The sequence below is a fragment of the Oryctolagus cuniculus genome, chromosome 16 (assembly GCF_051225735.1).
Source record: "Oryctolagus cuniculus isolate XC-2025 breed Fujian yellow rabbit chromosome 16, ASM5122573v1, whole genome shotgun sequence".
In the NCBI taxonomy this organism is placed as follows: Eukaryota; Metazoa; Chordata; class Mammalia; order Lagomorpha; family Leporidae; genus Oryctolagus; species Oryctolagus cuniculus.
The window spans coordinates 50,058,385-50,082,729 of NC_142882.1; the positions used below are offsets into that span (position 1 = coordinate 50,058,385).

The window sequence follows — 24,345 nt, forward strand, 5'->3', positions numbered from 1 at the left end:
CAAGATAAAATACCTGTGTAAGGACAAAGTACTTTTTAAATGATTTTCAACTTGAACCAGGTATGCTTTTGAAGGTAATAGTCAGTGTATATTGTGTGAGTGGAATATAAATACTTTAATGTAGCCTATTTATTAATCTAGCTTGTATTATTTAAAGTTTTTTTTTTCCTCTAATTTAGCTAAGAGCTCCAGTTGTCCTCAAAATGTATAAGATCCTGGAAACTACACGAAGCAGCTACTTCCCTACTTTGAGGGACATTTGCACAACTGTGGAGAATGGTAAGACCGATGCCTCAGCCTGGGGTCAGTGCCACAGTCCGCTCGGGATCCAGCCCCCCTCCCGCCGTGAGCGTGTTCGTGAAACGACCACACTTGGATCTTGCAGTGATACAAACTCCGCCCTTGGCACTTTATACTGGGGCTGTGCTGGGCTTGAGTTCATCCAGTCTACAGTAGGTCCCTACCAAGATGGCTGCAGATTAAAGTTTTAATTAGAGTGTGCGTGCGGAAGGGAGAGGCTTGCAGTATTTAGCAGGGGCTCGATGAAAGCCCTGGACAGAAGTGTGCTAACCAGGGACAGACATTGCAGGACAGTGGTTAAGCTGCTGCTTGAGATACCTGCAGCCCACATGGAAGTGCTTGGGTTGGAGTCCTGGCTCTGCTTCTGATCCAGCTTCCTGCTGTTGTGCAGCCTGGGAGGCGGCAGATGGTGGCTCAAGTGCGTGGGTTCCTGCCATCCACCAGGGGCACCTGCATGGAGCTCCTGGCTCTGTACTTCAGCGGGGCCCAGCCACTGATGCTGCAGGCATTTAGGGAGTGAACTGGTGGGTAGAAATGTGCTCGCTCTCCCTCCCTCCCTCCCTCCCTCCCTCCCTCCCTTTCAAATAAATTTTAAATTTCTTTAAAAGCTTGCCAATCAGTAGCTGGTCTATGATTAGTCCAGTTAGTGACCAGTTGGGATCTCTGGGTGTGTTTCGTCCCCAAAATTGACTTAGCTCAAGGTCATCACCAACACAGTGGTGGAGGTTAAACATGCACAGTGGAGGGTTGCTTGTTTTCTTGAATTTCAAGTAGGTAACATGAGCCTGTTGTTAAGAAGCAGAAATTTTGAAAAAAAGTATTGGGTTAACTCTCTTCCCTGTCTTTGTCTTTTCACTGTCTAGTTCAGTCCTACCCTAAAATAGCAATGCTACATGATACTGAAGTTTCTTTTTCTCTTCTCTTCTCTTCTCTTCTCTTCTCTTCTCTTCTCTTCTCTTCTCTTTTCTTCTCTTTTCTTCTCTTTTCTTCTCTTTTCTTCTCTTTTCTTCTCTTTTCTTCTCTTTTCTTCTCTTTTCAATTTTGGAAAGAGATACAGTGAGAGAATGAGACAGAGAGATCTTCCATCTGCTGGTTCACTCCCTAAATGGCCACAACAGCTGGTGCTGGCCCAGGCCAAAGCCAGGAGCTTCATCTGAGTTTCCCATGTGGGTATAGGGCCCAAGTACTGGGGCCATCCTCTGATGCTTTCCCAGGCAGATTAGCAGGGAACTGAACTGGAAGTGAAGCCCCGGGACTCAAATCAGCACCATATGGTATGCTGGCACTGCAGGCGGAGGCTTAATCTTCTATGCCATAGCACTGACCCCTATACTGAAGTTTAAAATGATTACACTTAAGTGATAAATTTATCTTTCATTGATAAAAACTAACACTGACAAATGGCTCATTGTTGCTTGTTTCTAACAAAAAGTTCCCTTTCATTTTGTCCTATATGAAATTTGGAAGGTTAGGAAATACTTAAAATTCATGTTGACAATGTTTTTATTTATCTCTGGGCTTTTCTCCATGAATTCTATTTGAAGAGAGGGCATAAGACAAGGGAGATCTTTGTGATCTGATTTCTCGTCCCAACCCTACTTGTTGAGCATCTTAATTTTGCTAAGCCTCTGATTAATCATTGCCAAACTGGCAAATTAACACCTTCCTTGCAGAATTGCCACGTGGCTTCAGAACCTCATCTTGTCACTGTCAGCATTTTGAGCCAGATGCCTCTTTTTTGGGAAGGGCCACTCTCCCCATTCCTGTGTGCCAATCAAAAAATGTCTCCAGGGCACCAAATCTAATCACAGGATTAAAGACATCACAGGCACAGCCAAAAGCATTTGGCACCCAGTGGGTTTTGCCCTTGGTAAACAGAAGCTGTTGCCATTGCTGTTTGTGGAAGGTGAACACTGTCTATGGATAAAGATTCTATGGGAACCAAAGCCAGGGTTCCAAAGACTCTTACGAGCACAAGAAAACAGTTGGCCATTGCACGAGTGGCTCAAGCCTGTGTTCTGTTAGAGCTGCAGAACCCCCCTCAGAAATGTACTTGAGATTCTGTGAGATCACCAGTACCTCTCACCTGTCAGATGCAATTATTTCATGTCGAAATTAGCACTGAGAAGGATACATTAGCTTTAAAACACAGGTTAGACCTGTTGGGGAAAAACAGCTCCTGGGCCCTCTCTTTGTCCTCAGAGCTCTGTTGATGGGTGGGCAGTAGGTGGGGGTCCCTAACTCCTGGTTCAATTGGCAGCGCTCAAAGTGGTGGTGTTTTCGTTGTCTTTATTTCAAGTTTTAAGTAAATATTTATATATTTGAAAGGAGGAGTTACAGAGAGAGGGATCTTCCATCAGCTGGTTCACTCCCCAAATGGAGGAACATAGAACTCTGGGTTTCCTACGTGGTGGAGGGACTCAGGCACTTGGGTCATCCTCTGCTGCTTTCCTAGACACCTTAGCGAGATCAGAAGCAGAGCACCTGGGACTTGAACTGATGCTCACGTGGGATGCCGGCATCACAGGCAGTGGCTTCACCTACTCTGCTACAGTACCAGCAGAGTCCTGGCATGTTGACACAAGTCTTTGGGGACAATACCGGGAAATAAGAGTTGACTTCATTCTCCCCCTTAGTAAATCAAGTCTGTCCTCAGTAAAGCAAGGCGAGCTGTAGTCTGAGAGGCAGAGTGGAGTCTGGTGTAGACCCTTCTAGAGTACCTTGAAAGGACCGGCTTGTATGCAGAAGAAATCTGGATGCAATTAAATGGTCATTAGTAATAGCTAAATATTTTTTTCATATCTTTAGCATAGTGAAGTTCCTTACTCTGATCTTGCTCAACAGTTGTTGAAAATGGAGGCAGAATTCACATAGCTTGCCATTAACCATTTTAAAGTACATAGTTCCATGTTGTGTAGCATATCCGTGACAGGCAGCCATCATCTCTGTCTAGGTCCAAAATGTTTTTGTCACCATCTTTCGTAGTGTCAGTAGTTATGGTGTTATTTTTTTTTAAGGATTGATTTATTTATTTGAAAGTTAAAGTTACACAGAGAAGGAGAGGCAGAAAGAAATCTTCTATCTGCCAGTTCACTCCCCAGTTGGCTGCAATGGCTGGAGCTGAGCTGATCCGAAGCCAGGAGCTTCTTCTGGATCTCCCATGTGGGTGCAGCGGCCCAAGGACTTGGGCCATATTCTCTACTGCTTTCCCAGGCCACAGCAGAAAGCTGGATCAGAAGTGGAGCAGCTGAGACTCAAACTGGTGCCCCCACGGGATGCCGGCACTGCAGGTGGTTGCTTTACCCACTACGCCACAAAACCGGCCCCTAATATCATTATTAACATATTAAAAGGATAAAATTTGTCCATAGTTGTTGCCTGAGCCTCTCTCACCAGAAACTGGATGGAGACAGTAAATGATTCAGTGTGGCTCATCCCAGATCTCAAGGAGGAATTAACATTGTAGCAACAAGGCTTGCTGTACAAGTCACAGTTTGACAGCCATGCCGCAGCGATGCTGCATGCCTGTGGTTTCCATGGTGTGGCATAAATCTCTTTTGATTCTAAGGGTGTTTTCCCCCTGGGTCTCCAGGCACAATTTTTAGATGCTAAGTGAGTCACTGGCTCCATCTTTCCCTGAGTTGCAGATGAGCAGCAAATACATCCACCCAAGAGGCCCATGTGTATATCGCGGGATGAGTCGTGGGAAGGGAGGTACAGTGTGCTCTCGCGCCTGGCTCTTCTGAACTTACGAAGTGAATGTAGCAGAAAGGGTGCACTTGACATTGACCATGATCCACTTTGCTTCCAGCCCTCCTCGAAGCCCAAGATGTGGAGATTTACCTGAGCCCTCTGAAGAAACACATCCAGAGCCTGCAGGAGACAGAGTTGCCGCAGACCCACAGACTGGTCGCCCCGTTATTTCACACCATCCGTCTGATCTGGAGTCACTCCAAGTTCTACAATACCCCAGCTCGGGTGATCGTTTTATTGCAACAGTTTTGTAATCTCTTCATTGACCAGGTATGAAGCCTGAAAATATAAGGACCGTAAGAATCACTGCCCTGTGGTATGTTTTATTAGATGGATGGAGAGTAAATTATGCCATTTTATGGTCAGAACACGATTTTTTTTTTCTTTGTTCACAGAAGGCTGACAAAGGCTGGATGACTTTTTTATCCTAAATGGCAAGGGAGCACTGGAAATGTCACAGTCAAAGGACAAATTGTTGCTTTCTCTTTGGTATCTCACCTTTCTTCTGAGAGACTCAAGGCAGCATCCAGTACCAGATAGATAACGCGCAGTACCTTTGGTTGCCTTTCCAATGGCTTATGGGGGAACTTTTGGAAAATTAAGGAAGTTGAAAGAAACTGGCCAAGAAGTATTTTCAAAAAGCAATAGTGCATTTGTACTGGAAGGATTCTGATTGATTGTTGATTTTTTTTTCTTTTTTCTTCTCCAAGAGGAAGGCAGACAGATCTCCCTTCTGCTGGTTCACTCCCCAGATGCCCATGGCTATGCTGGCACTGAAGCCAAGAGCCGGGAACTCAATCCAGGTCTCCCACGTGGGTGACAGGCACCCAGTGGCTTGAATTATTCCTACTGCCTCATGGGATCTGCATTAGCAGGAGGCTGGCTTCAGAATCGGAGCTGGGAATCAGACCCAGGCACTCTAGGGTGGGACGTGGGTATCACAGCTGCTAAACCAAATGCCACCCCTACTGTTGAACTTTAAACATCCCTATTTTAAATATTTTATTTTAAATGTAGAGTTACAGAGAGAGGGGGAGAGAGAGAGATCTTCCATCTGCTACAATGGCTGGGGCTGGGCCAGGCTAAAACCAGGAGCCAGGAGCTTCATCCAGGTCTCCCACATGGGTGCAGGGACCCAAGTACTTGGGCCCTCTTCTGCTTTTTTTCCCAGGCATGTTAGCAGGGAGCTGGATCAGAAGTGGAGGAGCTGGGACTCACTCCAAGTGGTACCAGTATAGGATGCTAGTGTCACAGGCAACAGCTTAACCCGTTACGCCACAACATTGGCTCTAAAAATCTCATTTATAATTCTTCCTAGCCTACCATCACGGGATAGTATGGACTGGGTGCCTTAGCAATATAAGTTTACTCCCTCAGAGTTCTGGAGCTTGGAAGTCTGACCAGCATGGTTGGGTTAGTCCCATTTAACCTGCATTGCCTCCCATGCAATGCCTATATCCAGGAACCTTCACACTGGGAGTGAATTTAGCAGGGGACACAATTTAGATCCTTTGTCAGATGAATTAGCTGGGACTTGCAAGATGATCTCATTTGCTCAGTTTCTCTGGGATGTTGGGGAAAGCCAGGCTGCACAGCAGGTCCAGAGTTTGCAGAATGTGAGACTGAGTTGTGAGGAAGGGGAGAGGGGGTGTGGCAGGTGCATGTGCTAAGGGCTTTGGATCCAACCCAGTCTGGGTTCAGGTCCAACTGAGCCACTGCAGAGAAGTGAAATGACCTTTCTGAGCCTCAGTGGGTTCATCTGTGAGTGGGGCAGCAGCCAGTCCTTGGCTGCTGTGAGGATCCAGGGAGCGTGGCATGCCCAGCGTGGTGCCTGGTGTTGAACAAGCCCAGTTCAAGTTATTTTTGGCTCTCTTGCCAAAACTGTTGTTACAAGCTAGTTGCAGCTGTTGGTAGGAGATAATAACAGGTCAGTTCCTTCCTCCCTTCTTGTCATCATTTCCATGAATAGTTGGAGCTATTGATAGGCAATAAAAACAGGCCAAATTCCTTTCTCTGTTCTTGTCATCATATCCGGGAATAGTTGGAGCTATTGATAGGCCGTGAATAACAGGCCAACTCCTTGCCCTATCTGATCACCGTCTCCTCTGGTTTCTTTCTGTTCTTCTGGTGTGCAGATTGAGTTTTGCTTTGTTAAGCAAGTGCTCTGGGCCCTGATGGTTCGGATCCCTCTCCGGGGACCAACTCTGACCACCGCTTCTCTCAAGGGGCTTCTTTAGAGACCCTCGCCTCACTTGGAGAACAAGCCCACTGTGTCCCTTCAAAGCCCCATACATACTCCTGCCTGTGGGCTAGGCTGCCTTTGAGCCTGTAAACCCGTTATCGCTGGCTTCAGCCTGTGTAACAGTTGCAGTGGAGTGCGCTCCCGAGGGAACAATGTAGCATCTCTCTTTCCTTGGTTCTGGCTTCGGTCCGAGGGTTCCAGTGCTCTGATTTCCTGGATTGTCCAGGTGGCTGTCCTGCACTGCCCCAACACACTAGCAATCAGATCGACAAGGAGCCAGACTTGATAACCGGATTCCCTGAAAAAGCCAAACTCTGCCTTCTCCCCACAATTTCGTTTATTTTACATACTGATTTCATGAAACACTTGTGTCTAGGGCTGATTCTTTTGCCAGGAACTCTTCAAAGCACTCGACAAAAATTCCACAGTTAAATCCTCATCGTGAGATTATGACAGAGGGACCATGGAGCTTCATTTCGTGTTTTAAAAATTGAAGCCCACGCCGTGGCTCAATAGGCTAATCCTCCACCTTGCGGCGCCGGCACACCGGGTTCTAGTCCCGGTTGGGGCGCCGGATTCTGTCCCGGTTGCCCCTCTTCCAGGCCAGCTCTCTGCTATGGCCAGGGAGTGCAGTGGAGGATGGCCCAGGTGCTTGGGCCCTGCACCCCATGGGAGACCAGGAAAAAGCACCTGGATCCTGGCTCCTGCCATCGGATCAGCACGGTGCGCCGGCTGCAGCGGCGGCCATTGGAGGGTGAACCAACGGCAAAGGAAGACCTTTCTCTCTCTGTCTCTCTCTCTCACTGTCCACTCTGCCTGTCAAAAAAAAAAAAAAAAAAAAAAAATTGAAGCCCAGAAAAGATAAATAACTTTCCCCCAGCCACCGGATAAGAAGTGATGGCATTCTTATCCATCATGCTGTGCTCCCTATTTTAAAAATAGTAGCTTTTATTTCTAATCGTAGCATAATATATGAGGTGCTAATGGGAATTGTAAAATACCGTCATTGTGTAACATTTGTAATTATGGTAATAGTCTTCAAGTCCTGTCTCCCCAAAAATGGAGTATTTAAAATTGTTTCCTTCTCCCCCAACACTTAAATTGTTGCACTTTATCATGCATACTTGTTTAGATGCCTCTGGAAAACTGGCTTTGTTATTGCTATACTTAGGTGGTGTCCAGCCTTGTCTTTATAAACAACTTGCAGAAAAAATATGTAGAAGTCATTCTCCTTAATATCAATAACTGAAAATTCCTGATGTGGATCAAAGAGCACAGCTTTTCCTGGCTCTAAAGCAATATTTACCGTTTATTTACAGGTTCTTTTCCATAACAATGACATCAGTTACATTGTTGTTGTCTCTGTGGAAGAAGTTTTATTGGCCAGCTTTGCGCATTACCGGTTTCTTAGCAATCTGGGCTCATTTATTGGGTAGTTAGTGGTACCATGCCTTGAATGACGTGTGTGATCATACATCCTATGCATTTTGATAATAGTGTGTCCTCATGGAGGTTTCTCATGCTTGGAATATATGAGTTCATCTCAGTGTTTTACTGAAAATTTGAAACCTGTGCTATCAATCAGAGGTCAAAAGTTGGCCTTCTATCAGCTGCATTTGGCCCATAGTTCAAAGGAATGTTTTTATTTTGCATTGTTTTTTTTATTTTTTTTAACTTTTATTTAATGAATATAAATTTCCAAAGTACAGAATATTGATTACAATGACTTCTCCCCCATAACGTCCCTCCAACCCACAACCCTCCCCTTATCCACTCCCTCTCCCCTTCCATTCATGTCAAGATTCATTTTCGATTCTCTTTATATACAGAAGATCAGTTTAGCATACATTAAGTACAGATATCAACAGTTTGCTCCCACACAGAAACATAAAGTGAAAAATACTGTCTGAGTACTAGTTATAGCATTAAATCTCAATGTACAGCACACTAAGGACAAAGATCCTACATGAGGAGTAAGTGCACGGTGACTCCTGTTGTTGACTTAACAAATTGACACTCTTGTTTATGTTTGCATTGTTTTTTAAAAATTTTATTATTTATTTGAAAGGCAGAGTTACAGAAAGGTAGAGCCAGAGAGAGACAGAGATAGAGGTAGATCTTAATCTATTGATTCACTTCCTGAGAGAGGGAGAGAGGGAGGTAGATCTTCCCATCTACTGGTTCACTCCCCAAGTGACCGCAATGGCCATGGCTGGGTCGATCTGAAGCCAAGAGCTTCTTCTGGGTCTTCCCCAGAAGTGTGGGCCCCAAGGACTTGGGCCATCTTCTGCAGCTTTCCCAGAAAATAGCAGGGAGCTGGATAGGAAGTGGAGCAACTGGGACTTGAACCGGCACCTGTATGGGATGCTGGTACTGCAGGCAGCAGCTTTCCCTGCTACGCCACAGCACTGGCCCCTGCATGATGTTTTTTAATTTTAACACTGAATTGCTAATGCTCACATTAGATAGGTTTCATTTAAATTCCCGCATTCCCGCCTTCATTGAAATGTCAGAGGCCTTGCCGCCCTGTCTGTGCCATCCCTACTGGCACAGAGGTTGCTGTGGCTTCAGGTGGGTCAGGTGCTGTCCAGGTGACTGTGGACTTCACCCTTGGCTGCTGTTTCTGATCTGCCTGATTTTCATTACTGACATGGCCCTGTGACTTGGATTCCATCAGAGTCAGAAACCCTTTGTCACTTTGAAAGCACGTGCTTTCCTCCTACCATGTTTGTTTCTCCTCTCCCCTCCTCTCCCCTCCTCTCCCCTCCCCTCCCCTTTATTTGAAAGGCAGACTGGCAGAGAGAAAGGGAGAGCTCTTATATTCGCTGGTTCACTCCTCAAATAGCACCATGGCTGGGGCTAAGCTAACCTAAATCCAGGAGCCAGGAGCTCCATCTGAGTCTTCCACACAGATGACAGGGGCCCAAGCGCTGGGGCCATCTGCTGCTGCCTTCCCAGGTGCACCAGCAGGAAGCTGGACAGGAGGCAGAGCAGCTGGGACCACAGTGGCGCTCCAACACGGGATGTGAGTGATGCAAGTGGCAGGTTCACCCGCTGCACCACAACACCAGCACCTCTTGTATCGTTCCTTCTAAGCCTGCAACCCAAGACTTGGTTTCTCTCATGTGGTTATGTCCTCCACAGGATCCTGGGTGAGGTGGAGCGAAAGGAAGAGTCCATGAAAGCACATGACAAAGAACAGGGAAAAAGGAGCTGGGAGGCAGACATCAGCCGATGATAATAGCATTGATAAATTGGTTATTGATAGCGAACTGGCTTACTGATAAATTGTTTAGCAGTATTTGAGTTTATTAGACTTCCAAAGTTGAGCCAGTTTCCCCCTAAACCCGGTGGGTATTTCGTTTGTTTCTGCTGATACCAGTAAGTATGACCTAACAGGCTGGGTTGGGTATGCTCAGAGATTACAGGAGGCAGAATAGAATTCAGAGCTTATGAGCTAACGTGGAATCTTGAGGTTCTCTTAATTCATCTCCGTCCACTCCTCTGAGACAACTTAGCTAATGTCCCAAGGGCAGTTGGTGGCCTGTCCCTGGGTCACAGTCATGTCTCTCCCCTCTGATGATGCTTTCTTCCTCGTGCACTTTGCTACCTGATGCAAGGCTATAGACTGAGTCTCCTAATAGATTAGGAGATTAATAGCCTAGAGAAAATTAATGGATTAATAGCCTAGAGGCTATTAAGTGCTATGGCCTAGTGTTAGGAGTTCTTACTCACTAGTGGGCTGTGTGAGCAGACAGGGAATTGGCAGTGATTATCTCCTCTGTCTGAGGGCCAGCACAGCAATGAACAAGAGTGTAGCTTGTGGCAGGAAGTTCCTTTAAATGTAGGTGATTAGGTCCCAGGGGCTTATCCTTCGAATACATAACCTAAGAGGCAGCAGATGATAGCTCAACAACTTGGGCCCCACCCATGGGGGAAACCCAATGGAGTTCTGGGCTCCTGGCTTTGGCCTGGCCCATCCCTGGCCGTTACGGGTGTTTGGAAAGTACACCAGGGAATGGAAGATCACTCTTTGCTTATTTCTCTCTCTCTCTCTCTTACTTCGAAATACATTTTTAAAAAGTTTTAAAGGTTGTATATGTTCTTGATGTGCCTAGAGAAGGAAGTCCAAATGTTTGCAACAAGAATGATGTGTGCAGATTTGGACAGGACCTAGATGATGATCTCTATATTCATGTGACCACTGCCCATGGATCTGCTAATGCTCTGCTCTCCTTTCTTTTCCTCTTCCATAAATATCTCATGTGGAACCTCTCAGATAGGTTATGTGTCCCCAAAAGCTGTCAAACCTCTAGAAGAAAAGTTGGCCAACCTGAAGCATTTCCAGTTGTTGCCCTGCCTTATCAGCTCTTCTTCTTTGCAAGGGACCTTATACCACCTGTGAAAGTGACCACGTCTTAACAGTATGTATTCAGGGGCTGGCGCTGTCGTGCAGCGCATTAATGCCCTGGCCTGAAGCGCCGGCATCCCACGTGGGAGCCAGTTCAAGAACCAGCTGCTCCACTTCTGATCCAGCTTTCTGCTGTGGCCTGGGAAAGCAGTAGAAGATGGCCCAAGTCCTTGGGCCCCTGCACCCACATGGGAGACCTGAAAGAAGCTCCTGGCTCCTGGCTTCGGATCAGCACAGCTCTGGTTATTGCTGCCAATTGGGGAGTGAACCAGTGGATGGAAGACCTCTCTCTCTCTCTCTGCCTCTCTTCTCTCTGTGTAACTCTGACTTTCAAATAAATAAATCTTAAAAAATATATATTCTGATAGGTTTCTCCTGCTGGCATGTACGTTTGTGTGGAAAAATGATTATCCAGAATATCCTTGCAAACCTTGTCATTGCTAGAATGTTTAAGCCCAGTGTTTTCCTGTATGTTACTCTAGCTTACAATAGTCATTGAAACTCAAGTGTCTGAATTCTGGATTTTTTTTTTTTTTTTTTTTTTTTTTTTTAGTTTTATTTGAAAAGGGGGAGGGGAGAATATGAGTATTTTCAAGCTACTGGATCACTCTTCCACATCCGAGCCATAGCTGGGATTGGGTCAGAGAAAGCCAGGAGCTTGTAACTCTGTTTAGTCCCCCATGAGGTTGGTAGGGATCCAATGATTTGACCATCACCTTCTGCCTAGCAGGAACCTGGGATCAAAAACAGCAGGGACGTGAGCCCAAGCACTCTGATGCAGGATGCAGACATCCCAAGCCGTGTCTTAACCCCTGTGCCAATGCCCACCCCTATGTTTTCTGTCTCTCTGCATTGCTACTCCAACTGTGGACATTACCCTGTCAAATGATTCACTGAAACAGCTGGCACAGAAACCCCTGCTAACAAGAGTGTTGAGCACCTTTTCTGCTCGTTCAATCCCAGGCCAGAGCTTACCTTTCACCGGAGGAGCTTCTGAGGGGAGAAGCTGAGGACTCGCTGGAGAAGGTGCAGGTGGCCATTCGCATCTTGAAGACTTGCAGAAATTCTTTTCTCAGCTGTAGAGAAGGATTGGCAAGCTGTGTTCCTGGGAAGGGGGAGCTGAGACCCTGGGATTTCCAGACTCACCTGGTGTTCTGCAGATTTGACAAGTTCCTGGGCTGTTTAATGAAAGTAGAGGTATTTGTTTGTTGACTGTTGTGTATGCGGTGGGTGGGTCCCTGAAGTCTTCAGCTTTTCCTGTGATTGCTGGGTCATGGTGGGTGGTAGGAGGCCTCCCTTCTTAGGGATGTTGTGAGCAGCTCACCAGGGCAACCCTGTAAGGACAGTTTGAAAGTCTCTAATTGGGCAGCTCTTTAAATTCATTTTTAATTCTGCTATGCTTTGTATAAGGCATTCTCCTTGGAAAAAAGCTGTGAATCGGGAAGATGTAAATTGATTTCCTTTAAATGAGTCCTCTTATTCCCTTGCGTATTTAGGAGAAAATATAAAACACACTTGGCTGGTGCTGTGGCATAGTAGTTAAGCCTCTGCCTGTGGCACCAGCATCCCACATGGATGCCAATTCAAGTCCTCTGCAGCTTTGCTTCCAATCCAGCTCTCTGCTAATGTGCCTGGGAAAACCACAGAGGATGGTCTAAGTCCTTAGGCCCCTGCATCCAGGCTTATGGCTTCAGAATGGTCCAGCTCCAGCTGTTTCAGCCATTCAGGGAGTGAACCGGTGGATGGAAGATCTCTGTCTGTCTGTCTCTCTCTCTCTCTCTCTAACTCTGCCTCTCAAATCAATAAATCTTAAACAACAGCAACAACAAACAAAAAAAACCCACAAGTAACTTTGAGATTCTATACCTAAAAATCCAATTGATAATGTAAAATCCCACACTATGGGGACTGGCATTGTGGCATAGCAGGTAAGTCTATGCCTGTGATGCCGGCATCCCATAAGGATGCTAGTTCATGTCTCAGCAGCTCCACCTCTGATCCAGCTCCTTGCTGACAGTGTGGGAATGCAGCAGAAGATGGCCCAGGTGTTTGGGCCCCTGCCACCTATGTGGGAGACCCCATTACAGCCATCTGGGGAGTGAACCATCAGATAGAAGATTCTCTCTCGTGCTTGTGCTCTCTCTCTCGCACTCTACCCCTTTCCTCTCCCTCCTTCCTCCCCCAACTCTGACTTTCAAATATATAAATAAATATTTAAAAGAGTACTGCACTATCTTTTAGAGTATAATCAAGTGCTATGCTATGAAAACATAAAACTACTCATAAAAACATGGAAATATGGGAAATACATATTCTATATAAATTTTTCAAAATTCCCAAACACCAACAAAATTAAATGAACCCATGGCACATGCTAGCATAGAATGTACTAAGGTCTTCCAAAAAGATTTCAAATGATGACACTGTCTTTTACTTTCTTTGTACAATTCTTTCTAACAATTTTGGGCTTTATCCTCGGTGTGAACTTTGTTGAATTCCATTCAGAATCTGAGCTTCCTGCTTTGAAAATTGTCACAGTCAGCATGAATGCATCTTAAAGCATCGAAATGCCAACTATCTGATGAGACAGTTTGTGTGTCTCTTTCATAAGTGTCTTGAGCTTCCTTTCAATAACGAGCTGACTCACTGCAGAGTGTGGGTGGTTGAAAATATGAATTTGGTGAATCTTGATGTGAATGGAAGGGGAGAGGGAGTGGAAAAGGGGAGGGTTGCGGGAGGGAGGGACGTTATGGGGGGGAAGCCATTGTAATCCATAAGCTGTACTTTGGAAATTTATATTCATTGAATAAAAGTTAAAAAAAAAAGAAAATATGAATTTGGGATCTTCCCTGGGGACCTGACTCAGGATTAAGAGGATATAAAATTACGGGAGTTGCATGTCTTGTTATTGTGAATTAGGAGTTGCCTGTACTTTGAAATAATTCAGTAAATATGCAAATAGGAGTGTGATTTTTTTTTTTAATTAGTGATTACTGCTTTCTGTTAAATCATTGATATTTATTTTGGGACAGGCAGGTGCCCATTGATGCCAATTTCCAGTGCTTGAAAATGCTGTTCTCTTGCTCATGGTGGTCAAAAGGTCTTTACTCTGTGCTGTGTTTTTACAAAGGACGTATTTGTGAGCATGCTGGAATTTGAAAAGCTGGAAAGACTGGAATTTGGTGGCTCCAAAGGAACAATTCTAAATGAACAGATCCGCGAGATGAGCGAAGAATTTCTGGAGCTCTGCCAAGTCTTCAAGCAGAGCACTTACGACCCCTCTGATTGCGAGAACATGGTAATACTGTACCTTTGCATTCTTGTTCCATGGGATCCTACCATTTTAAAGGGGAGAAGTTAGATAGGTCACAGTGATAATAGGTACCACTCAGCCCAGCCGCTCCAGGACTGGACAAGGTGAGATGACTTGGGTGGCATCTCTTAGCTGCGTAGTGGGAGATCAAGGGTCAGAACTCAGGCCTTTCATTTTCACTGCAGAACTGTTTGGTGTCTCCTGTGTGGGTGGCAGGGACCCGACTGCTTGAGTTATCACTTGCCTCTTGCAGGCTCTGCATTAGCAGGAAACTGGATCAGGGATCCAGAGCGAACCATTGAACCCAGACCCTGCGATGGTGGGAGGTGGGTGTCCAAACCACTGAGTCAGGGCTGGGAAACCTTTTTTCTGCCAAGGGCCATTTGGATATTCGTAACATCATTCGCAGGCCACGCAAAATGACCAGCATAAGAATCAGCCTGCTGTAGACTTACTGAATGTTGAGTCCTGCCTGCAGTGGCTTTGGCAGGGTCTGACCACATGAGTTTGCAAGCCTTTTATGGCCCGTGGCCCGGGCGTTCCCCACCCCTGTAAGATCTCCTCCTGGAATGGCTTCTAACATAACTGTGGCCCTCGGTCTGGATTTGAGCTTTGTGCTGTGTGTGGGAAAGAACTTTGCACAGTAACTCACTGGATCTGATTATCTGATATGCACGTGAGTTACTGGTTTTACTTTAACCTTTGCCTGATCCACTGGATACTTTGGGGGTTTATTTGAAAGTTTAGTTCCACCCCATTCATTGCATCTGCTACTGACGTGTGTGTCACTCAGGATTTTTGTTACTCTCCAGAGCTGTTTATCATCCAGCCTCAAGTAGTTAGGGGAAACTTGCAGATGGAAGCTGCTACTTCTATGTTCTGTCACTTCTGCAAGTTACAGATCAGGGAGCTACCTATGAGGTCCCCGTGGCTTGAGGACCAAAAAAGCTTCATTTGTAATGGTTGGCCAAGGACAGTGACTGCTGAGTAAAAAAAGAAAGAAAGAAAGAAAAAAAAGCAGATTTAGCTTTTGTCCTCATTGTTTTATAGGGAATGTAGATGTAGTCACTATTATATTTAATGTTGGCCAGATAATCCATTCTTGGAAATGCAGTGTATTAGCTTTATAAGGGTATAGTTAGCAAGCACAGTCCCTGTGAGTTGGAATTAAGAAGGGGGAGTTAATGATAGGAGAACATTGCCTTGGCGAGTGACTCCCTGCTAAGCCAACAATGCCCTGTGGAAAAGTAGGCCCAAGGGGACAATATCCTGACAGCAACCCCAGAAGCTTTCTCTGGCGTTTCTGCATGCTAGGTGCTACTGCAGGGGGGCGGTGACTTGGCCCACCTGAGTGACCAAGTGGAGAGTGTGAGACAAGGCCCCCAGGGACCCTGGAGCAGTGGGAGTCTTCATGGCATCACGACCACGACACTTGGTGGCTTCGGCGAATGCCAGGGCTGGGGGGCCTCAGCCAGGTTTAATCCGGGTCGCTGCCTTGGCAGTGCCACAGGTTCTGAATTACTCCTGTGTTCACCTGCACAATCACAGGAGTGCAGGAATAGGAAATTCACAAGCTCTTGACAGATACCTAATTGACCTTGGGTGTTGGAGGCCCGTTCTTGTTTGGGATGAAGGCGGGCAAGGCTTACCTCCGCTGGCCTGGCCTGTCTTGGCCACATCAGTCAGCTTCCCTTGGAGTTCTTTCCTTCCCATCTGAATATCTTGCCTTAGAGTAGAATCCAGAAGCTCCTTCACTTTGGTTGTTCCTGACAGTTAAAACATAAAGTAACTCAAAGTTGACTTAATTGGTATTAGCTTATGTTGAAGAGGATTTTGCTTTTTTTGGAGTATGTGGTTATCATTTTTGCCTCTAAATAGTGCAATTACATGTGTTTGCTCAATGAGCTGTTGATTTGATGCTTTTTAGCTGTGTTCCTACAATATTCTTTTTATGATTGCTTATTTTTGCTTAGCATAATGGCTTTATGTTCATCCATGTAATATTATGTGCTAGAGTTTATTTCTTTTAAAGATTTATTTATGAGGCCGGTACTGTGGCATAGTGGGTTAAAGCCCCAGCCTGTGATGCTGGCATCCCATATGGACGCCAGTTCGAGTCCTGTCTGCTCCACTTCCAATCCAGCTCTCTGCTAACGTGCCTGGGAAAGCAGTGGAAGATGGCCCAAGTCCTCAGACCCCTGCACCCATGTGTGGGAGACCCAGAGGAGGCTCCTGGCTTCAGCCTGGCCGAGCTCTGGCCGTTGCAGCCATTTGGGGGCGTGAAGCAGCAGATGGAAGACCTAGCTCTACCTCTCTCTGTGTCTTTCAGATAAATAAAATAAAAATTTTTTTCAAAAAGGCTTATTTGGGATGCAGAGTGGCAAGGGAAGGAGGGAGGGAGGAAGAGAAACAGAGGGAGATGCTGAGATCTTTCATCCGCTGGTTCACTCCCCAAATGCCTGCAGTAACCTGGGCGGGACAGAAGGAAGCCAGGAACCAGCAACTCCACTGGGGTCTCCCATGTGGGTGGCAGGGTGCCAAGCGCTTGAGCCATGGTTGGCTGCCTTCCCAGGCTCATTTGCAGGGTGCTGGATCAGAACTGGAGCAGCCATAATGGGAATCAGTGCTCAGATATGCTTGCATGGCAGGCCATGGCTTAACCTGCAGTGTGATGTTCACTCTTTTCACCTTTTTTAAAATCCTGATGACTGGGAAGTGATTTCCCATTGTGGTTACACTTGCATTTCTCTAACTGATGAGTGATATCGAGTATCTTTTCCTGTGCTTATTGGCCAGTTTTATATCTTTGGAGAAATGTTTATTCTTTGCCTTTTGTCCATCATTTCTTTTTTTTTTTTTTTTTTGAAAGGCAGAGATCAAGAGGGAGAGAGGGAGAGAAGTCCTCCATCTGCTGGTCCATTCCCCAAATTGCTGCAATGGCCAGGGCTGGGCCAGGCTTGGTCTCCCACATGGGTATACAGGCCCCAGTACTTGGATCCTCTTCTGCTTTCCCTGGCACATTAGCAGGGAGATTGATTGGAAGTAGAGCTGTCAGGGCTTGAATCTGTGTGCACAGTGGGTGCTGACAAGCAGCAACTTAACCCACTGTGCCACAATGCAAGCCCCTTTTGCCCATGTTTATATTGGATTGTTGTGGAGTGGTAGAGGTTTTCTCTTTTAAAGATTTAGTTTTTAAAGATGTATTTATTTGAAAGTCAGAGTTATAGAGAGAGGGGAAAGACAGAGAGAGCTTCCATTTGCTGGTTGACTCCCCAAATGGCCCCAACAGCCAGGGCTGGGCCAGGCTGAAGCCAGAGCTTCTTCCAGGTCTCCCACATGGGTGCAGGGGCCCAGGAATTTGGGCCATCTTCTACTTACCCAGGCACATCAACAGGGATGCTGGATCCGAAGTGAGGCTCGGACAGGTGCCCATATGGGCCATATGGGATGCTAGTGTTGCAGACAGCGGCTTAACCCACTGTGCCACAGCGCCAGCCCCTTACAATTTATTTAGTTAATTGAAAGGCAGAGTAACAGAGAGGGAGAAACAGAGAGATTACATCCACTGGTTATGCAAAATAAGCCTCCGGTTTTATTCTGCTGCAAATAGATGGTTAGTTTTTCCCATTGAGTGGTCTTTGCACTCTTGACAGTGTCTATGACAGTTTATTTGTCCTTTCTGTTGGATTCCTTCAGTTTATATGGCTCTATTTCTGCCACTGCCACACTGTTATGGTTACCATAGCTTTGTAGGAAGTTCTGAAATCAGGAACTTTGACTTTGAAAACAAAGAACAAAATTGTTGTAAGTATTCAAGGTAGTTGAGATTCTCTGAGTTTTAGGATTTTTTTTTTTTACTTCTGCAAAGTCTGTTGAGATTTTGATAGGGATTATGTAGAGTATGTAAATCACTTTGGGTAATATTTTCATCTTAACATTAAGCCTTCAAGTCCTTGAAAACAGGATGTCTTTCCACTTCTATCTTCTTTAATCTTTCTTCTGTAACAGTTTGTAGTTTTCAGTGTACAAGATTTTATAGTCTCAAGTGTTATTTTTAATTCTGTTCCAAGTAGAATTGTTTACTTGATTTTCTTTTCAGATTATTTGTTGCTAATGTACAGAAATGCAGCTGATTTTTGCATGTTGATTTTACATCCTACCATGTTCTTGTATTTATTAACTCTAGCTTTTTTTGTTTTCTAGATAGAATATTTGTCATCTGTGAACAGAGATAATTGTACTTCTTTCTTTCCAATTTGAATACCTTTTGTTTTTCTTAACTAATTGTTCTGGGTACAGCTTGCATTACTGTGTGAGTTAGAAGTGAGCATCCTTGTTTTGGGTCCTGATGAAGGGGAAAGCTTATAGCTTTCACCATTCAGTGTGGGTTTTCCCTAGATGGCCTGTATCATATAGAGCTTATTTCCTTCCATTCCTAGTTGATTGTTTTTATTATGAAAGGGGGTTGAATTTTTTGTTGTTGTTGTTAGGGTTCCTGTCACTCAGGTGGGAAACCTGGGTTAGGTTTCTGGCTCCCAGCTTTATCCCCAGCCTAGTCCCTCTTGTGAACATTTGTCAAGTGAACCAGTGGGTGAGAACACTTTGTGTGTGTGTCCCTCTCAAATTAATTAATTAGCTAATTATTTTTGAAAAAAATAATTCTGGGTACAGTACTGAAAATAGATTGGAGGGGAGAAGTCATGAAAATATAGAGGCTAGTAAGACTATTGTATCAATAATCAAAATAGGAGGGGGCCGGCACCATGGCTCACTTGGTTAATCTGCCATCTGTGGGTGGCACCGGCATCCTATATCGGCGCCGGGTTCTAGTCCTGGTTGCTCCTCTTCCAGTCCAGCTCTCTGCCGTGGCCCAGGAAGGCAGTGGAGGATGGCCCAGGTGCTTGGACTCCTGCACCCATATGGGAGACCAGGAGGAAGCACCTGGCTCCTGGCTTCGGATCGGCACAGCACCGGCCTTAGCATCCATTTGGGGGTTGAACCAATGGAAGGAAAACCTTTCTCTCTGTATCTCTCTCTCACTGTCTATATCTCTACCAGTCAAATAAAATAAAAATAAAAAAATAAAAAAAAGAAGCAGCAGTGGGATTCAAGCGGATGTGGGATGCAGGCATCCCCATTGTACCACAACATCTGCCCCTTCCCCAAAATGGGAAGTGGTTGTGGCTCAAAATAAACAGGTAGTAGGAAAGATGGAAAGAAACAGATGGAGCTGAGATGTACTGGATAGACTGTGAACTACATTTAATGCAGAATCTGCTCAAGGGTTGGATGGAGCGAGTGAATAAGAAGGAGAAATGAAAGAGAAGTCCCAGGTTTCTAGCCTAGGGGGCTGAATTTTGCCATTTGTGTTTGTGTCAGTTGGGATTATTTGTCCTGTTAATGGGCTGTATTCCACTGATTTTCATCTGCTAGATTGTACCTTCATCCTGGAATAATTGCACTGAGTCATTTTTTATAAAGCTTATAGTTTGGTGGTGAATTCCATTTGCTAGTTTTTGCTGGTGATGTTTGCATCATTAGTCCTAAAGACTATTGGTCTGTAGTCTTCTTGAAGTAGCTTTATTTCAGTTTAGTATGAGAATACATAGAATGCATTGGCAAGTGCTCTCTCCTCAAGTTTTTGGAGCTGTTTGAGATGAGTAGGTGCTAATCCTTAGTTAAATGTTTGGTAGAAGTGAGTGGTGCAGCCATCTCATCCAGGGTTTCCCTTTGTTGGGAAATTTTTCATTAGTGATCCAGCTTCCTTACTAGTTACAGGTCTCTTCAGGATTTTGGCTCTTTGTGTGTTTGTAGGAGGGTGTTCATTTCATCTGTGTTATCCAATTTTGCCTACAACTGTTCATACTGCTCTTTTTAAACATTTTTTTAATGAAAGATTTTATTTAAGGGGTAAAGAGAGAGGGAAAGACACAGAGAAAGGTCTTCTATTTGCTGGTTCACTCCCCAAATGGCTGCCACAGGCCAGATCTGTGTTCATCCAAAGTCGGGAGCTTCTTCTGGGTCTCTCACATGGGTGCAGGGTCCCAAGGACTTGGGCCATCTTCTACTGCTTTCCTAAGTCATAGCAGAGAGCTGGAAGAGGAGCACCTGGGACATGAACTGGGATGCTGACACTGCAGGCAGAGGCTTAGCCTACTGTGCCACAGCCCCAGCTCCCATATTGCTCTTTTTAAAAAAATATTTATTCCATTATTTAGAAAGAGTTACAGAGACAGAGATCTTCCATCCACTGGTTCACTCCCCAAATGGCCACCGCGGCCAGGGCTGAGCCAGGCCAAAGCTGGGAGCCCAGAGCTTCATCCGGGTCTCCTGCATGGGTGCAGGGGCCCAGGCACTTGAGCCATCCTCTGCTGCTTTCCCAGGCACATTAGCAGGGAGCTGGATTGGAAATGCAACAGCCAAGACTTGAACCAGTGCCCATGTGGGTATACCACAACACCGACCCTCTGTTATTTCTCTTTTATAATCCTTTTTATTTCTGTAAATGTAGGAATATTTACGTTGTCATTTTAGCCATCTGAATATCCTCTATTTTTCTTAGCCAATCTAGCAAAGAGTTTTTGAATCTTGTTGATCTTTTCAGAGGCTCAACTTTCCTTATTGTGTTTCTGAATTCTATTACGTTTATCTTCACTGTGATCTTATTTTCCTGCTGTTAGGTTTCAGACTAGTTTGCTTTTCTTTTTGAAGTCCCTTGAAGGTATAAAGTTGAAGTTGAAAAGTATAAAGTTAGGTTATTCATGTGTGATCTTTTTTCTTTTTGTAATGTATGAATTTGTAGTTATAGATTTCCCTCTTTGCATTTTTCCACTCATTCTTCTTTTTCTTCTTTTATTTTCTTTTTTGTATGTTGAATTCCTCTCCATTCCCCACTTGTCTCAAGGTGTTCTTAATTCCTTTGTGACTTCTTCCTTAACTCACTGGTTGTGGGAGATAAGGTTTATGCTTCACTGAAACTGGTAGGGTGATGAGCACCAGACAGTGATAACTAATTACATATAATGTCTCGGGGCCGGCACCATGGCTCACTTGCTTAATCCTCCGCCTGCAGTGCTGGCGTCCCATATGGACGCCGGGTTCTACTCTGGTTGCTCCTCTTCCAGTCCAGCTCTCTGCTGTGGCCCGGGAGGGCAGTGGAGAATGGCCCAAGTGCTTGGGCCCCTGCACCCGCATGGGAGACCAGGATGAGGCACCTGGCTCCTGGCTTCAGATCAGTGCAGTATGCTGCCCGTAGTGGCCATTTGGGGGGTGAACCAATGGAAGGAAGACCTTTTAAAAAAATTATATATAATGTCTCTGTAATGCACTACCTCAGCAAAAAACAGAGAACTGAATCAAAAAATGAAGGAACAGGCTTAAATCCTCACATAATAATAATCACATTAAACGTAAGTGGTCTAAATATACCAATTAAAAGATACTGGCTGGTGCCGCAGCTCACTAAGCTAATCCTCTGCCTTGCAGCTCCAGCACACCGGGTTCTAGTCCCAGCTGGGGCACCGGATTCTGTCTCGGTTGCCCCTCTTCTAGGCCAGCTCTCTGCTGTGGCCCGGGAGTGCAGTGGAGGATGGCCCAAGTCCTTGGGCCCTGCACCCCATGGGAGACCAGGAGAAGCACCTGGCTCCTGCTTTCGGATCAGCGCGGTGCGCCGGCCGCAGTGCACCAGCCGCGGCGGCCATTGGAGGGTGAACCAATGGCAAAAAAAGGAAGAACTTTCTCTCTGTCTCTCTCTCTCACTGTCCATTCTGCCTGTCAAAAAAAAAAAAAAAAAAAAAGACAGAGTGTCTTTCATTCATGACCTAACCATATACTTTCTTCCAGAAACTCAGTTAAAAATCACATATAGGCAGATGAAAAGCACAAGGACGGAAAAGACATTTTATGCAAATACTGAAGGAAAGATGGAGTGGGAGCTGCGATGGGTTAAACTGCCATTGGGGACGGCCGTATTCCTTATTGGAGTCCTGGGTGTAAGCCCCAGCTCCTCCTCTGATCCAGCTTTCTGTTAATGAGCCCTGTGTCAGGCAGCAGATGATGGGTCAAGTATTTAGATTCCTGTCACCCACGTAGGAGGCTGTAATACTGGGCTAGACCAGCCTGAAGCCAGGAAACAGGATTTCCATCTGGGTTTCCCATCCATCTATTGCTCTCCACGGTGCATTAGCAGGGAGTTTGAAGTGGAGCAGCTGGGACACTTGCTTTGCAACTGGCATCTTCACCAGCTGCACCACAGTCCTGGCCCAGGTCTATCCTGGATATTAATTCCTTATCCGACAAATAATTTGCAAATATCTTCTCCTATTCTGTATGCTGACTGTTGACTTTCTTGTTTCCTTTGACGTGCAAAGCTTGGTAGTTTGATGTAATCTCACTTATCAATTTCTGCTTTTGTTTCTTGTGCTTTTGAGGTCTTACCCCCAAATTTTTTCTTTTATTAAACCAGTTTCTTTTTTTTCTTTCATTTCTTTATTTTTTAACTTTTATTTAATGAATATAAATTTCCAAAGTACAGCTTATGGATTACAATGGCTTCCCCCCCATAACGTCCCTCCCACCCGCAACCCTCCCCTTTCCCACTCCCTCTCCCCTTCCATTCACATCAAGATTCATTTTCGATTCTCTTTATATACAGAAGATCAGTTTAGCATACATTAAGTAAAGATTTCAACAGTTTGCTCCCACACAGAAACATAAAGAGAAAAAAACTGTTTGAGTACTAGTTATAGCATTAAATCTCAATGTACAGCACACTGAGGACACCAGTTTCTTGAAGCATCTTTGTTTTTGTCCATTCTGAATTAATATTTTTGTACATGGCGAGAGGGAGGAATCTAGTATCATTCTTTTCTTAATAAGGATATCCAGTATTCCCAGCATCATTTATGGAAGAGCATGTCCGTTCTTCAATAGATGTTCTTGCTGCCTTTGGGAAAACCAGTTGGCTGGAGATACATGGATTTATTTTTAAGTTCTGTCTTCTGTTCCATTGGTGTATGTGTGTGTCTGTAGGTATATGCCAGTATGATGTTGTTTGGGTTAGTGTAACTTTGTAGTTTTATTTTTTTTAAGATTTATTTATTTATTTGAAAAGCAAAGTTGCAGAGGGGGGAGCTCTTCCATCTGCTGGTTCACTCCCCAGATGGCCACAATGGCCGCCACAATGGCCAGAGCTGTGCCAATCCAAAGCCAGGAGCTTCTTCCGGGTCTCCCACATGGATGCAGGAGCCCAAGCACATGGGCCATCTTCTACTGCTTTCCCGGGCCACAGCAGAGAGCTGGATTGGAAGTAGAGCAGCCGGGACATGAACTGGCACCCCACTGGGATGCTGGCACTGCAGGCGGAGGCTTTACCTGCTACACCATGGCACCAGCACTTGTAGTTTGTTTTCAAGTGAAGTGTTATGATGTTTTTAGCTTGGTTCTCTTTGCTCTGGATTGCTTTGTCTAACTGGGTTCTTTTGTAGATTCACCGATTTTGAATTTGGTCTTGTCTGGAGCTTGTGGTGTGGGGCACAGTACTGTCGAGCTATTGCTCGCCACTTCCCAGTCAGCCCCAGGCTCACAGAGGGTAAACAGCTGGCTCTGTCTTGTGCTGTGCTGCTAAGCGATGGTGTTTGGTACCTTAGGGTTACTAAGTACATTTTTGATATTTGCAACTTAGGATGGCTTTACAAGACTATAACCCCATTGTAAGCTGAAGATCATCTATAATAAAGAGCAGAAATCAGTGAAATTAACAACAAAAGTAGTAGGTCAAAATCAATGAAACCAAGACCTAATTCTTTGAAAGCACAAAGTTCTAGTGAAAGTACAGGTGTGTGTGGGGAAGAATACCAATGTCAGGAATAAAATAAACCTTTATTATGTACTTTACAAATATCAAAAGAATAATAGGGGCTGGCACCGTGGCTCACTTGGCTAATCCTCTGCCTGCGGTGCCAGCACCCCGGGTTCTAGTCCCGGTTGGGGCACCGGGTACTAGTCCCAGCTGCTCCTCTTCCAGTCCAGCTCTCTGCTGTGGCCCGGGAGTGCAGTGGAGGATGGCCCAAGTCCTTGGGCCCTGCACCCGCATGGGAGACCAGGAGAAGCACCTGGCTCCTGGCTTCAGATCAGCGCAGCGCGCCGGCAGTAGCAGCCATCAGGGGAGTGAACCAACGGAAGGAAGACCTTTCTCTCTGTCTCTCTCTCACTGTCTATAACTCTGTCTCTGTCTTTCTCTCACTGTCTAACTCTGCCTGGCAAAAAAAAAAAAAATAATAGGAATATGAAAAATAAACTTCAACAAGCATAATTTGATGACTTAGA

The 24,345-nt window shown here is 45.3% G+C and overlaps 1 protein-coding gene across 3 annotated transcripts in view; it reads left to right on the forward strand.

The window, feature by feature from the left end:
- Positions 1–24,345, forward strand: part of DNAH11 (dynein axonemal heavy chain 11) — a 365,338-nt gene that overhangs the window by 15,390 nt on the left and 325,603 nt on the right. For all 3 annotated transcript variants that reach the window (XR_016222511.1, XM_089315357.1, XM_089315358.1), the window contains exons 5-8: positions 180–279; positions 4,112–4,323; positions 11,670–11,903; positions 13,837–14,004. Coding sequence is in view for 2 of the 3 variants with exons in the window: in XM_089315357.1 (XP_089171483.1) it covers positions 180–279; positions 4,112–4,323; positions 11,670–11,903; positions 13,837–14,004 (714 nt within the window). In the remaining variant the exon portion in view is untranslated. The remainder of the gene's footprint in view (positions 1–179; positions 280–4,111; positions 4,324–11,669; positions 11,904–13,836; positions 14,005–24,345) is intronic.